Source organism: Scyliorhinus torazame, chromosome 10, assembly GCF_047496885.1.
Source record: "Scyliorhinus torazame isolate Kashiwa2021f chromosome 10, sScyTor2.1, whole genome shotgun sequence".
Classification (NCBI taxonomy): Eukaryota; Metazoa; Chordata; class Chondrichthyes; order Carcharhiniformes; family Scyliorhinidae; genus Scyliorhinus; species Scyliorhinus torazame.
Window position 1 is genome coordinate 83,407,473 of NC_092716.1, and position 12,462 is coordinate 83,419,934.

The 12,462-nt window shown below is 64.8% G+C and overlaps 1 protein-coding gene across 1 annotated transcript in view; it reads left to right on the forward strand.

Annotated features, from left to right (window-relative positions):
- The window catches only part of carmil2 (capping protein regulator and myosin 1 linker 2), a 323,518-nt gene that overhangs the window by 179,848 nt on the left and 131,208 nt on the right, over positions 1-12,462 (forward strand). Inside the window, exon 12 of the mRNA XM_072518320.1 lies at positions 1,316-1,402. Coding sequence (XP_072374421.1) covers positions 1,316-1,402 — 87 coding nt within the window. The remainder of the gene's footprint in view (positions 1-1,315; positions 1,403-12,462) is intronic.

Consider the following 12,462-nt stretch of genomic DNA (forward strand, 5'->3'; position numbering starts at 1 on the left):
GTTTCCTCTGAAAATCTTGGTGCTGTCTTCCCGTCAGCCATTCCCCCGAATGGACTTGGAACAAGTGCAAGGGAGTGCTGGGGAGGCGTTTAAAAGGAGCACCCCAATGACTACAGAGAGTAAGTCTTCCCAGGGCGAGCGAGTCAGAGGCAGTCTGCCACGAGTGCGGCGTGAATCACGTGGAAAAATATATTTTGTTGACGTGGTTGAATATTTGGTAAGTTTTCCCGCCGTCGGCACCAGTAAGATTCTTCCTTGTTTTCTCACTGGAATCAGCACTTTGAAAAAATTTGGTAAGATTCCACTCACTATTTTAGAGCACAGCTGTGGTTTGTAGTTGCAAGAAGGGAATTTCTAATGAGAGCAAAAACTAGTGAGAGATCTTGCTGATATCAGTGGTTCTTAGATTGATATTTTGAGTCAGTGTTATCAACAAGGAAGAGACTGGGTTTTAGTCTTACAGGAGGTTGTGGCTTCACATATGTTCACAGAGTGCCATAACACTTCAACTTACGTGTTGTTTTAACTGATTTCAGTTAAGATTTTCATTGTATTTCATGAGGAAGCTCGGCACTCTGATGGTACATGGTTAAACCTAAGATGGGCACTCTCAGGTTAAGAGTGACATAAAGGTAGATGTGATACTCACTTAGCCTATCCCTTTTCAAAAAAGAGTAAAATCGTCCACTGTCACCCACCCTATTCAATATCCTCATCAATGATGCATCAAAGACATTATAAGCGTCTGTTCCGGGCATTTCTGAGAGAGTTGCAATGCTTCCTTTAATGACTGATGTTTTGTCATTAATAGATTCTCCTAGGGCTGCAAAACATTTACATTTGGATGTTGCTGCCCCCGAATGCAATATCAGAGGTTCAGAAGCATTTCTATAGTAACTTGGGTGTCCCTATGTCTTGACTCTGTTAAAGTGGCAAGGGGTTCCTGCATGTGCCAGATACACAGCTGGTCACAGAAAGAGTGAGAACTAAAACAAACCCAACAAGGTAAATGGACTGCACTCATTAACTTCACCATTTATTAGATGTTTTAAATGTGACCTGATGGTGTAACAGATTGGTGAAGCAGGTACTGTGCTATCAACTGGTAAGACAAAGTGGTTGACCACATGATCCTCGAAGTCTGAGTTCTGAACTTCCTTACCATTAATGTATGGAGAAAGGGCTTGGATGCAGGTGGCTTCCCTGAACTCTCCAGCACAGAGGAGATTAATGAAGGGGAGGGGAACGTAAAACGTTAATAAAGATAAACTGATGAATAATACATTGTAATGTCTGTCCTCCCTGCCTTCAATAGGTGTGTCAGCACTCAGTCAGCAGTTTGAAAAGCTGTCGAAAGGACTGAAGTACCTCAACCTCTCCAGAACATCATTGACTACAAAAGGTAAGTGTCCACCAAGCTACTAACTTTCAGTCAGCTACCAGTTTAATTTCAAATTACAAATTATTCTATGTGGACCTCATATGCTCCTGAAAATTAAGTTGTAGCTATCCTGTAGTACACACCTCTGTTCTACAACATGATTGAGGAACATGACAGTGTTTGGCATTTGGAAGTAAGTTGCAAAAAGGCCTTATTTTGCGCTTTAGTTACCCTAATCCACAAATCTAAACTTGGGAGCCAATGGGCTGGATTCTCCGCAGCCCCACGTTGAAATCGCGTTTGGCACGGGGGCGGAGAATCGGCTTTTACGCCCGAAACAAGCGGTCCCCGGAGAATCGCTCGCACGCGAATCATGCCGCACGGCTGGGGGGGGGGGCGGGGCGGGGGGGCATTGCCAGAGGCGCTCCCAGCAATGCTTCAATCCCGAACGGCCGAGTTCCCGATGGCATGGTTCTAACACGTCTGGCCAGTCGGGATTTACGCGCGGCAGCTGCCGACTCAGTCCGTGGCCACCCTGGTCGGGGCGGGCGGGGGGGGACCTTGCACCAGGAGGGCTTCATGGGCAGCTGGGGCAGTGATCGGGCTGGTCAGATGAAGCGGCACGGGCCCGATCAGGGGATCTTCTTTCTTGCTGATGGTCCGCAGTCCGCGTCGGCCATGGCGCTCGGCAAGACTGCTGGAGGCGCCACCGTGCACATGCGTGGACTCGGATCCGGAAGTGCGGGGGACTGTTTCTGCAGCCAAAGCTGCGAGAAGCTCCCCGGGTCCCTGCTAGCCCCCTGCAGGTAAGTGAATTGCTCTCTATTTTTTTCAGGGAAGTCTGGACTAAAACGCCAGCGTTTTTACGCCGGCGTGGGGACATAGCCTCATTTTTGGAGAATCAAGCCCAATATGTTCAAGCCACGTGCTTCTTTTTCTTCTGTCCTCCTCAGAAGTGAACACTGGGCAGGGTTCAGTGGGGCTGGGCAGGGGTCATTGGAGGCTGGGCCGGGTTCAGTAGGGGCTGGGCAGGGTTCAGTGGAGGCTGGGCCGGGTTCAGTAGGGGCTGGGCAGGGTTCAGTGGAGGCTGGGCCGGGTTCAGTGGGGGCTGGGCCGGGTTCAGTGGGGGCTGGGCAGAGTTCAGTAGGGGCTGGGCAGTGTTCAGTAGGGGCTGGGCAGTGTTCAGTGGGGGCTGGGCAGGGTTCAGTGGGGGCTGGGCCGGGTTCAGTGGTGGCTGGGCAGGGTTCAGTAGGGGCTGGGTAGGGTTCAGTGGAGGCTGGGCCCGGTTCAGTAGGGGCTGGGCCGGGTACAGTAGGGGCTGGGCCGGGTTCAGTGGAGGCTGGGCCGGGTTCAGTAGGGGCTGGGCCGGGTACAGTAGGGGCTGGGCCGGGTTCAGTGGAGGCTGGGCCGGGTTCAGTAGGGGCTGGGCCGGGTTCAGTGGGGGCTGGGCCGGGTTCAGTGGAGGCTGGGCAGGGTTCAGTGGGGGCTGGGCCGGGTTCAGTGGGGGCTGGGCAGCGTTCAGTGGAGGCTGGGCAGGGTTCAGTGGGGGCTGGGCAGTGTTCAGTGGGGGTTGGGCAGGGTTCAGTAGGGGCTGGGCAGGGTTCAGTGGCGGCTGGGCCGGGTTCAGTAGGGGCTGGGCCGGGTTCAGTGGAGGCTCGGCCGGGTTCAGTGGAGGCTGGGCCAGATTCAGTGGGGGCTGGGCCGGATTCAGTGGGGGCTGGGCCGGGTTCAGTGGAGGCTGGGCCGGGTTCAGTGGTGGCTGGGCCGGGTTCAGTGGGGGCTGGGCTGGGTTCAGTGGGGGCTGGGCAGCGTTCAGTGGAGGCTGGGCCGGGTTCAGTGGGGGCTGGGCTGGGTTCAGTGGGGGCTGGGCAGGGTTCAGTGGGGGCTGGGCCGGTTTCAGTGGGGGCTGGGCCGGGTTCAGTGGGGGCTGGGCAGGGTTCAGTGGAGGCTGGGCAGGGGTCAGTGGGGGCTGGGCAGGGTTCAGTGGGGGCTGGGCAGGGGTCAGTGGGGGCTGGGCAGGGTTCAGTGGGGGCTGGGCAGGGGTCAGTGGCTGCTGGGCAGGGGTCAGTGGGGGCTGGGCAGGGTTCAGTGGAGGCTGGGCAGGGTTCAGTGGGGGCTGGGCAGGGTTCAGTGGGGGCTGGGCAGGGTTCAGTGGGTGCTGGGCCGGGTTCAGTAGGGGCTGGGCAGGGTTCAGTGGGGGCTGGGCAGGGTTCAGTGGGGGCTGGGCAGGGTTCAGTGGGGGCTGGGCAGGGTTCTGTGGGGGCTGGGCAGGGTTCTGTGGGGGCTGGGCCGGGTTCAGTGGAGGCTGGGCCGGGTTCAGTGGGGGCTGGGCAGGGTTCTGTGGGGGCTGGGCAGGGTTCTGTGGGGGCTGGGCAGGGTTCAGTGGAGGCTGGGCAGGGGTCAGTGAAGGTTGGGCAGGGTTCAGTGGGGGCTGGTAAGGGGTCAGTGGAGGCTGGGCAGGGTTCAGTGGAGGCTGGGCAGGGTTCAGTGGAGGCTGGGCAGGTTTCAGTGGAGGCTGGGAAGGGTTCAGTGGAGGCTGGGAAGGGTTCAGTGGAGGCTGGGCAAGGTTCAGTGGGGGCTGGGCAGGGTTCAGTGGAGGCAGGGCCGGGTTCAGTAGGTGCTGGGCAGGGTTCAGTGGAGGCTGGGCAGGGGTCAGTGAAGGTTGGGCAGGGTTCAGTGGGGGCTGGTAAGGGGTCAGTGAAGGTTGGGCAGGGTTCAGTGGGGCTGGGCAGGGTGCAGTGGAGGCTGGGCAGGGTTCAGTGGAGGCTGGGCAGGGTTCAGTGGAGGCTGGGCCGGGTTCAGTGGGGGCTGGGCAGGGTTCAGTGGAGGCTGGGCAGGGTTCCGTAGGGGCTGGGCAGGGTTCAGTGGGGGCTGGGCAGGGTTCAGTGGGGGCTGGGCCGGGTTCAGTGGGGGCTGGGCAGGGTTCGGTAGGGGCTGGGCAGGGTTCAGTGGAGGCTGGGCAGGGTTCAGTGGGGGCTGGGCCGGGTTCAGTGGAGGCTGGGCCGGGTTCAGTGGAGGCTGGGCAGGGTTCAGTGGGGGCTGGGCAGTGTTCAGTGGGGGCTGGGCAGGGTTCATTGGGGGCTGGGCAGGGTTCAGTGGGGGTTGGGCAGGATTCAGTGGGGGTTGGGCAGGGTTCAGTGGGGGCTGGGCCGGGTTCAGTGGGGGCTGGGCCGGGTTCAGTGGAGGCTGGGCCGGGTTCAGTGGAGGCTGGGCCGGGTTCAGTGGAGGCTGGGCAGGGTTCAGTGGGGGCTGGGCAGGGTTCAGTGGAGGCTGGGCAGGGTTCAGTGGGGGCTGGGCAGGGTTCAGTGGAGGCTGGGCCGGGTTCAGTGGTGGCTGGGCCGGGTTCAGTGGGGGCTGGGCAGGGTTCTGTGGGGGCTGGACAGGGTTCTGTGGGGGCTGGGCTGCGGTCAGTGGGGGCTGGGCTGCGGTCAGTGGGGGCTGGGCAGGGTTCAGTAGGGGCTGGGCAGATCTCAGTCGGGGCTGGGCAGGGTTCAGTGGGGGCTGGGCAGGGTTCAGTGATGGCTGGGCAGGGTTCAGTGGGGGCGGGGTAGGGTTCAGTGGAGGCTGGGCTGCAGTCAGTAGGGGCTGGGCAGAGGTCAGTGGGGGCTGGGCAGGGTTCAGTGGGGGCTGGGCAGGGTTCAGTGGGGGCTGGGCAGGGTTCAGTGGGGGCTGGGCAGGGTTCAGTGGGGGCTGGGCAGGGTTCAGTGGGGGCTGGGTTGCGGTCAGTAGGGGCTGGGCAGAGTTCAGTAGGGGTTGGGCAGGGTTCAGTGGGGGCTGGGCAGAGGTCAGTAGGGGCTGGGCAGAGGTCAGTAGGGGCTGGGCAGAGGTCAGTAGGGGCTGGGCAGAGGTCAGTAGGGGCTGGGCAGAGGTCAGTGGGGGTTGGGCAGGGTTCAGTGGGGGTTGGGCAAGTTTTTAAGTGGGGGTTGGGCTGGGGTCAGTGGGGGCTGTACAGGGTTCAGTAGGGGCTGGGCAGAGGTCAGTAGGGGCTGGGCAGAGGTCAGTGGGGGCTGGGCAGAGGTCAGTCAGGGCTGGGCAGAGGTCAGTGGGGGCTGAGCAGGGTTCAGTAGGGGCTGGGCAGAGGTCAGTGGGGGCTGGGCAGGGTTTAGTAGGGGCTGGGCAGGGTTCAGTAGGGGCTGGGCAGAGGTCAGTAGGGGCTGGGCAGAGGTCAGTGGGGGTTGGGCAGGGTTCAGTGGGGGTTGGGCAAGTTTTGAAGTGGGGGTTGGGCTGGGGTCAGTGGGGGTTCGGCTGCGGTCAGTGGGGGCTGGGCAGGGTTCAGTGGGGGCTGGGCAGGGTTCAGTGGAGGCTGGGCCGGGCTCAGTGGTGGCTGGGCCGGGTTCAGTGGGGGATGGGCAGGGTTCAGTGGGGGCTGGACAGGGTTCTGTGGGGGCTGGGCTGCGGTCAGTGGGGGCTGCGCAGGGTTCAGTAGGGCTGGGCAGGGTTCAGTAGGGGCTGGGCAGAGGTCAGTCGGGGCTGGGCACGGTTCAGTGGGGGCAGGGCAGGGTTCAGTGATGGCTGGGCAGGGTTCAGTGGGGGCGGGGTAGGGTTCAGTGGAGGCTGGGCTGCGGTCAGTAGGGGCTGGGCAGAGGTCAGTGGGGGCTGGGCAGGGTTCAGTGGGGGCTGGGCAGGGTTCAGTGGGGGCTGGGCAGGGTTCAGTGGGGGCTGGGCAGGGTTCAGTGGGGGCTGGGTTGCGGTCAGTAGGGGCTGGGCAGGGTTCAGTAGGGGTTGGGCAGAGGTCAGTAGGGGCTGGGCAGAGGTCAGTGGGGGTTGGGCAGGGTTCAGTGGGGGTTGGGCAAGTTTTTAAGTGGGGGTTGTGCTGGGGTCAGTGGGGGCTGTACAGGGTTCAGTCAGGGCTGGGCAGAGGTCAGTAGGGGCTGGGCAGGGGTCAGTAGGGGCTGGGCAGAGGTCAGTGGGGGCTGGGCAGAGGTCAATCAGGGCTGGGCAGAGGTCAGTGGGGGCTGAGCAGGGTTCAGTAGGGGCTGGGCAGAGGTCAGTGGGGGCTGGGCAGGGTTCAGTAGGGGCTGGGCAGGGTTCAGTAGGGGCTGGGCAGAGGTCAGTAGGGGCTGGGCAGAGATCAGTGGGGGTTGGGCAGGGTTCAGTGGGGGTTGGGCAAGTTTTTAAGTGGGGGTTGGGCTGGGGTCAGTGGGGGTTCGGCTGCGGTCAGTGGGGGCTGGGCAGGGTTCAGTGGGGGCTGGGCAGGGTTCAGTGGGGGCTGGGCAGGGTTCTGTGGGGGTTGGGCAGGGTTCTGTGGGGGCTGGGCCGGGTTCAGTGGAGGCTGGGCCGGGTCCAGTGGGGGCTGGGCAGGGTTCTGTGGGGGCTGGGCAGGGGTCAGTGAAGGTTGGGCAGGGTTCAGTGGGGGCTGGTAAGGGGTCAGTGAAGGTTGGGCAGGGTTCAGTGGGGGCTGGGCAGGGTGCAGTGGAGGCTGGGCAGGGTTCAGTGGAGGCTGGGCAGGGTTCAGTGGAGGCTGGGCCGGGTTCAGTGGGGGCTGGGCAGGGTTCAGTGGAGGCTGGGCAGGGTTCCGTAGGTGCTGGGCAGGGTTCAGTGGGGGCTGGGCAGGGTTCAGTGGGGGCTGGGCCGGGTTCAGTGGGGGCTGGGCAGGGTTCAGTAGGGGCTGGGCAGGGTTCAGTGGAGGCTGGGCAGGGTTCAGTGGGGGCTGGGCCGGGTTCAGTGGAGGCTGGGCCGGGTTCAGTGGAGGCTGGGCAGGGTTCAGTGGGGGCTGGGCAGGGTTCTGTGGGGGCTGAGCAGTGTTCAGTGGGGGCTGGGCAGGGTTCATTGGGGGCTGGGCAGGGTTCAGTGGGGGTTGGGCAGGATTCAGTGGGGGTTGGGCAGGGTTCAGTGGGGGTTGGGCTGGGTTCAGTGGGGTTTGGGCAGGGTTCAGTGGGGGCTGGGCCGGGTTCAGTGGAGGCTGGGCCGGGTTCAGTGGAGGCTGGGCCGGGTTCAGTGGGGGCTGGGCAGAGTTCAGTGGGGGCTGGGCAGGGTTCAGTGGAGGCTGGGCAGGGTTCAGTGGGGGCTGGGCAGGGTTCAGTGGAGGCTGGGCCGGGTTCAGTGGTGGCTGGGCTGGGTTCAGTGGGGGCTGGGCAGGGTTCAGTGGGGGCTGGACAGGGTTCAGTGGGGGCTGGGCAGGGTTCAGTGGGGGCTGGGCTGGGTTCAGTGGGGGCTGGGCAGGATTCAGTGGGGGCTGGACAGGGTTCTGTGGGGGCTGGACAGGGTTCTGTGGGGGCTGGGCAGGGTTCAGTAGGGGCTGGGCAGAGGTCAGTGGGGGTTGGGCACGGTTCAGTGGGGGCTGGGCAGGGTTCAGTGATGGCTGGGCAGGGTTCAGTGGGGGCGGAGCAGGGTTCAGTGGAGGCTGGGCTGCGGTCAGTAGGGGCTGGGCAGAGGTCAGTAGGGGCTGGGCAGGGTTCAGTGGGGGCTGGGCAGGGTTCAGTGGGGGCTGGGCAGGGTTCAGTGGGGGCTGGGCAGGGTTCAGTGGGGGCTGGGTTGCGGTCAGTAGGGGCTGGGCAGGGTTCAGTAGGGGTTGGGCAGGGTTCAGTAGGGGCTGGGCAGGGTTCAGTAGGGGTTGGGCAGGGTTCAGTGGGGGTTGGGCAAGTTTTTAAGTGGGGGTTGGGCTGGGGTCAGTGGGGGCTGTACAGGGTTCAGTCGGGGCTGGGCAGAGGTCAGTGGGGGCTGAGCAGGGTTCAGTAGGGGCTGGGCAGAGGTCAGTGGGGGCTGGGCAGGGTTCAGTAGGGGCTGGGCAGGGTTCAGTGGGGGTTGGGCAAGTTTTTAAGTGGGGGTTGGGCTGGGGTCAGTGGGGGTTGGGCAGGGTTCAGTGGGGGTTGGGCAAGTTTTTAAGTGGGGGTTGGGCTGGGGTCAGTGCGGGTTGGGCTGCGGTCAGTGGGGGCTGGGCAGGGTTCAGTGGGGGCTGGGCCGGGTTCAGTAGGGGCTGGGCAGAGGTCAGTGGGGGCTGGGCAGGGTTCAGTAGGGGCTGGGCAGAGGTCAGTAGGGGCTGGGCAGAGGTCAGTGGGGGTTGGGCAAGTTTTTAAGTGGGGGTTGGGCTGGGGTCAGTGGGGGCTGGGCCGGGAACAGTAGGGGCTGGCCCGGGTTCAGTGGAGGCTGGGCCGGGTTCAGTAGGGGCTGGGCAGGGTTCGGTGGGGGCTGGGCCGGGTTCAGTGGGTGCTCGGCAGGGTTCAGTGGGGGTTCGGTAGGGTTCAGTAGGGGCTGGGCCGGGTTCAGTAGGGGCTGGGCAGGGTTCAGTGGTGGCTGGGCCGGATTAAGTAGGGGCTGGCCGGGTTCAGTATGGGTTGGGCCGGGTTCAGTGGAGGCTGGGACGGGTTCAGTGGAGGCTGGGCCGGGTTCAGTGGGGGCTGGGCCGGGTTCAGTGGAGGCTGGGCCGGGTTCAGTGGTGGCTGGGCCGGGTTCAGTGGAGGCTGGGCCGGGTTCAGTGGAGGCTGGGCAGGGTTCAGTAGGGGCTGGGCAGAGGTCAGTGGGGGCTGGGCAGGGTTCAGTAGGGGCTGGGCAGAGGTCAGTAGGGGCTGGGCAGAGGTCAGTGGGGGTTGGGCAAGTTTTTAAGTGGGGGTTGGGCTGGGGTCAGTGGGGGCTGGGCCGGGAACAGTAGGGGCTGGCCCGGGTTCAATGGAGGCTGGGCCGGGTTCAGTAGGGGCTGGGCAGGGTTCGGTGGGGGCTGGGCCGGGTTCAGTAGGGGCTGGGCAGGGTTCGGTGGGGGCTGGGCCGGGTTCAGTGGGTGCTCGGCAGGGTTCAGTGGGGGTTCGGTAGGGTTCAGTAGGGGCTGGGCCGGGTTCAGTAGGGGCTGGGCAGGGTTCAGTGGTGGCTGGGCCGGATTAAGTAGGGGCTGGCCGGGTTCAGAATGGGTTGGGCCGGGTTCAGTGGAGGCTGGGACGGGTTCAGTGGAGGCTGGGCCGGGTTCAGTGGGGGCTGGGCCGGGTTCAGTGGAGGCTGGGCCGGGTTCAGTGGTGGCTGGGCCGGGTTCAGTGGAGGCTGGGCCGGGTTCAGTGGTGGCTGGGCCGGGTTCAGTGGGGGCTGGGCCGGGTTCAGTGGTGGCTGGGCCGAGTTCAGTGTAGGCTGGGCCGGGTTCAGTGGGGGCTGGGCCGGGTTCAGTGGGGGCTGGGCAGGGTTCTGTGGAGGCTGGGCCGGGTTCAGTGGGGGCTGGGCCGGGTTCAGTGGGGCCTGGGCAGGGTTCAGTGGATGCTGGGCAGGGGTCAGTGGGAGCTGGGCAGGGTTCAGTGGGGGCTGGGCAGGGGTCAGTGGGTGCTGGGCTGGGGTCAGTGGGGGCTGGGAAGGGTTCAGTGGAGGCTGGGTAGGGTTCAGTGGGGGCTGGGCAGGGTTCAGTGGGGGCTGGGCAGGGTTCAGTGGGTGCTGGTCCGGGTTCAGTGGGGGCTGGGCCGGGTTCAGTGGGGGCTGGGCCGGGTTCAGTTGGGGCTGGGCCGGGTTCAGTGGGGGCTCGGCCGGGGTTCAGTGGGGGCTCGGCCGGGTTGAGTGGGGGCTGGGCCGGGTTCAGTTGGGGCTGGGCCGGGTTCAGTGGGGGCTGGGCCGGGTTCAGTGGGGGCTGGGCAGGGTTCAGTGGGGGCTGGGCAGGGTTCAGTGGGGGCTGGGCAGGGTTCAGTGGGGGCTGGGCAGGGTTCAGTGGGGGCTGGGCAGGGTTCTGTGGGGGCTGGGCAGGGTTCTGTGGGGGCTGGGCCGGGTTCAGTGGAGGCTGGGCCGGGTTCAGTGGGGGCTGGGCAGGGTTCTGTGGGGGCTGGGCAGGGTTCTGTGGGGGCTGGGCAGGGTTCAGTGGAGGCTGGGCAGGGTTCAGTGGAGGCTGGGCAGGGTTCAGTGGAGGCTGGGCAGGGTTCAGTGGAGGCTGGGCAGGGTTCAGTGGAGGCTGGGCAGGGTTCAGTGGAGGCTGGGCAGGGTTCAGTGGAGGCTGGGCAGGGTTCAGTGGAGGCTGGGCAGGGTTCAGTGGAGGCTGGGCAGGGTTCAGTGGAGGCTGGGCAGGGTTCAGTGGAGGCTGGGCAGGGTTCAGTGGAGGCTGGGCAGGGTTCAGCGGAGGCATGGCCGGGTTCAGTAGGTGCTGGGCAGGGTTCAGTGGAGGCTGGGCAGGGGTCAGTGAAGGTTGGGCAGGGTTCAGTGGGGGCTGGGAAGGGGTCAGTGAAGGTTGGGCAGGGTTCAGTGGGGGCTGGGCAAGGTGCAGTGGGGGCTGAGGAGGGTTCAGTGGAGGCTGGGCAGGGTTCCGTAGGGGCTGGGCAGGGTTCAGTGGGGGCTGGGCAGGGTTCAATGGGGGCTGGGCCGGGTTCAGTGGGGGCTGGGCAGGTTTCAGTGGGGGCTGGGCAGGGTTCAGTGGAGGCTGGGCCGGGTTCAGTGGGCGCTGGGCAGGTTTCAGTGGGGGCTGGGCAGGGTTCAGTGGAGGCTGGGCAGGGTTCCGTAGGGGCTGGGCAGGGTTCAGTGGAGGCTGGGCAGGGTTCAGTGGGGGTTGGGCAGGGTTCAGTGGAGGCTGGGCAGGGTTCAGTGGGGGTTGGGCAGGGTTCAGTGGAGGCTGGGCCGGGTTCAGTGGAGGCTGGGCCGGGTTCAGTGTAGGCTGGGCAGGGTTCAGTGAGGGCTGGGAAGGGGTTAGTGAAGGTTGGGCAGGGTTCAGTGGGCGCTGGGCAGGGTTCAGTGGAGGCTGGGCAGGGTTCAGTGGAGGCTGGGCAGGGGTCAGTGAAGGTTGGGCAGGGTTCAGTGGGGGCTGGGAAGGGGTCAGTGAAGGTTGGGCAGGGTTCAGTGGGGGCTGGGAAGGGGTCAGTGAAGGTTGGGCAGGGTTCAGTGGGGGCTGGGCAAGGTGCAGTGGAGGCTGGGCAGGGTTCAGTGGGGGCTGAGCAGGGTTCAGTGGAGGCTGGGCAGGGTTCCGTAGGGGCTGGGCAGGGTTCAGTGGGGGCTGGGCAGGGTTCAATGGGGGCTGGGCCGGGTTCAGTGGGGGCTGGGCAGGTTTCAGTAGGGGCTGGGCAGGGTTCAGTGGAGGCTGGGCAGGGCTCAGTGGGGGCTGGGCCGGGTTCAGTGGAGGCTGGGCCGGGTTCAGTGGAGGCTGGGCCGGGTTCAGTGGAGGCTGGGCAGGGTTCAGTGGGGGCTGGGCAGGGTTCTGTGGGGGCTGGGCTGGGTTCAGTGGGGGCTGGGCAGGCTTCAGTGGGGGTTGGGCAGGATTCAGTGAGGGTTGGGCAGGGTTCAGTGGGGGTTGGGCAGGGTTCAGTGGGGGTTGGGCAGGGTTCAGTGGGGGTTGGGCAGGGTTCAGTGGAGGCTGGGCCGGGTTCAGTGGGGGCTGGGCAGGGTTCAGTGGAGGCTGGGCCGGGTTCAGTGGAGGCTGGGCCGGGTTCAGTGGAGGCTGGGCAGGGTTCAGTGGAGGCTGGGCAGGGGTCAGTGAAGGTTGGGCAGGGTTCAGTAGGGGCTGGGCAGGGTTCAGTGGAGGCTGGGCAGGGTTCAGTGGAGGCTGGGCCGGGTTCAGTGGAGGCTGGGCCGGGTTCAGTGGAGGCTGGGCCGGGTTCAGTGGAGGCTGGGCAGGGTTCAGTGGAGGCTGGGCAGGGGTCAGTGAAGGTTGGGCAGGGTTCAGTGGGGGCTGGGAAGGGGTCAGTGAAGGTTGGGCAGGGTTCAGTGGGGGCTGGGCAGGGTGCAGTGGAGGCTGGGCAGGGTTCAGTGGAGGCTGGGCAGGGTGCAGTGGAGGCTGGGCAGGGTTCAGTGGAGGCTGGGCAGGGTTCAGTGGGGGCTGAGCAGGGTTCAGTGGAGGCTGGGCAGGGTTCCGTAGGGGCTGGGCAGGGTTCAGTGGGGGCTGGGCAGGGTTCAGTGGGGGCTGGGCCGGGTTCAGTGGGGGCTGGGCAGGGTTCAGTAGGGGCTGGGCAGGGTTCAGTGGAGGCTGGGCAGGGTTCAGTGGGGGCTGGGCCGGGTTCAGTGGAGGCTGGGCCGGGTTCAGTGGAGGCTGGGCCGGGTTCAGTGGAGGCTGGGCAGGGTTCAGTGGGGGCTGGGCAGTGTTCAGTGGGGGCTGGGCAGGGTTCAGTGGGGGCTGGGTAGGGTTCAGTGGGGGTTGGGCAGGGTTCATTGGGGGTTGGGCAGGGTTCAGTGGGGGTTGGGCAGGGTTCAGTGGGGGCTGG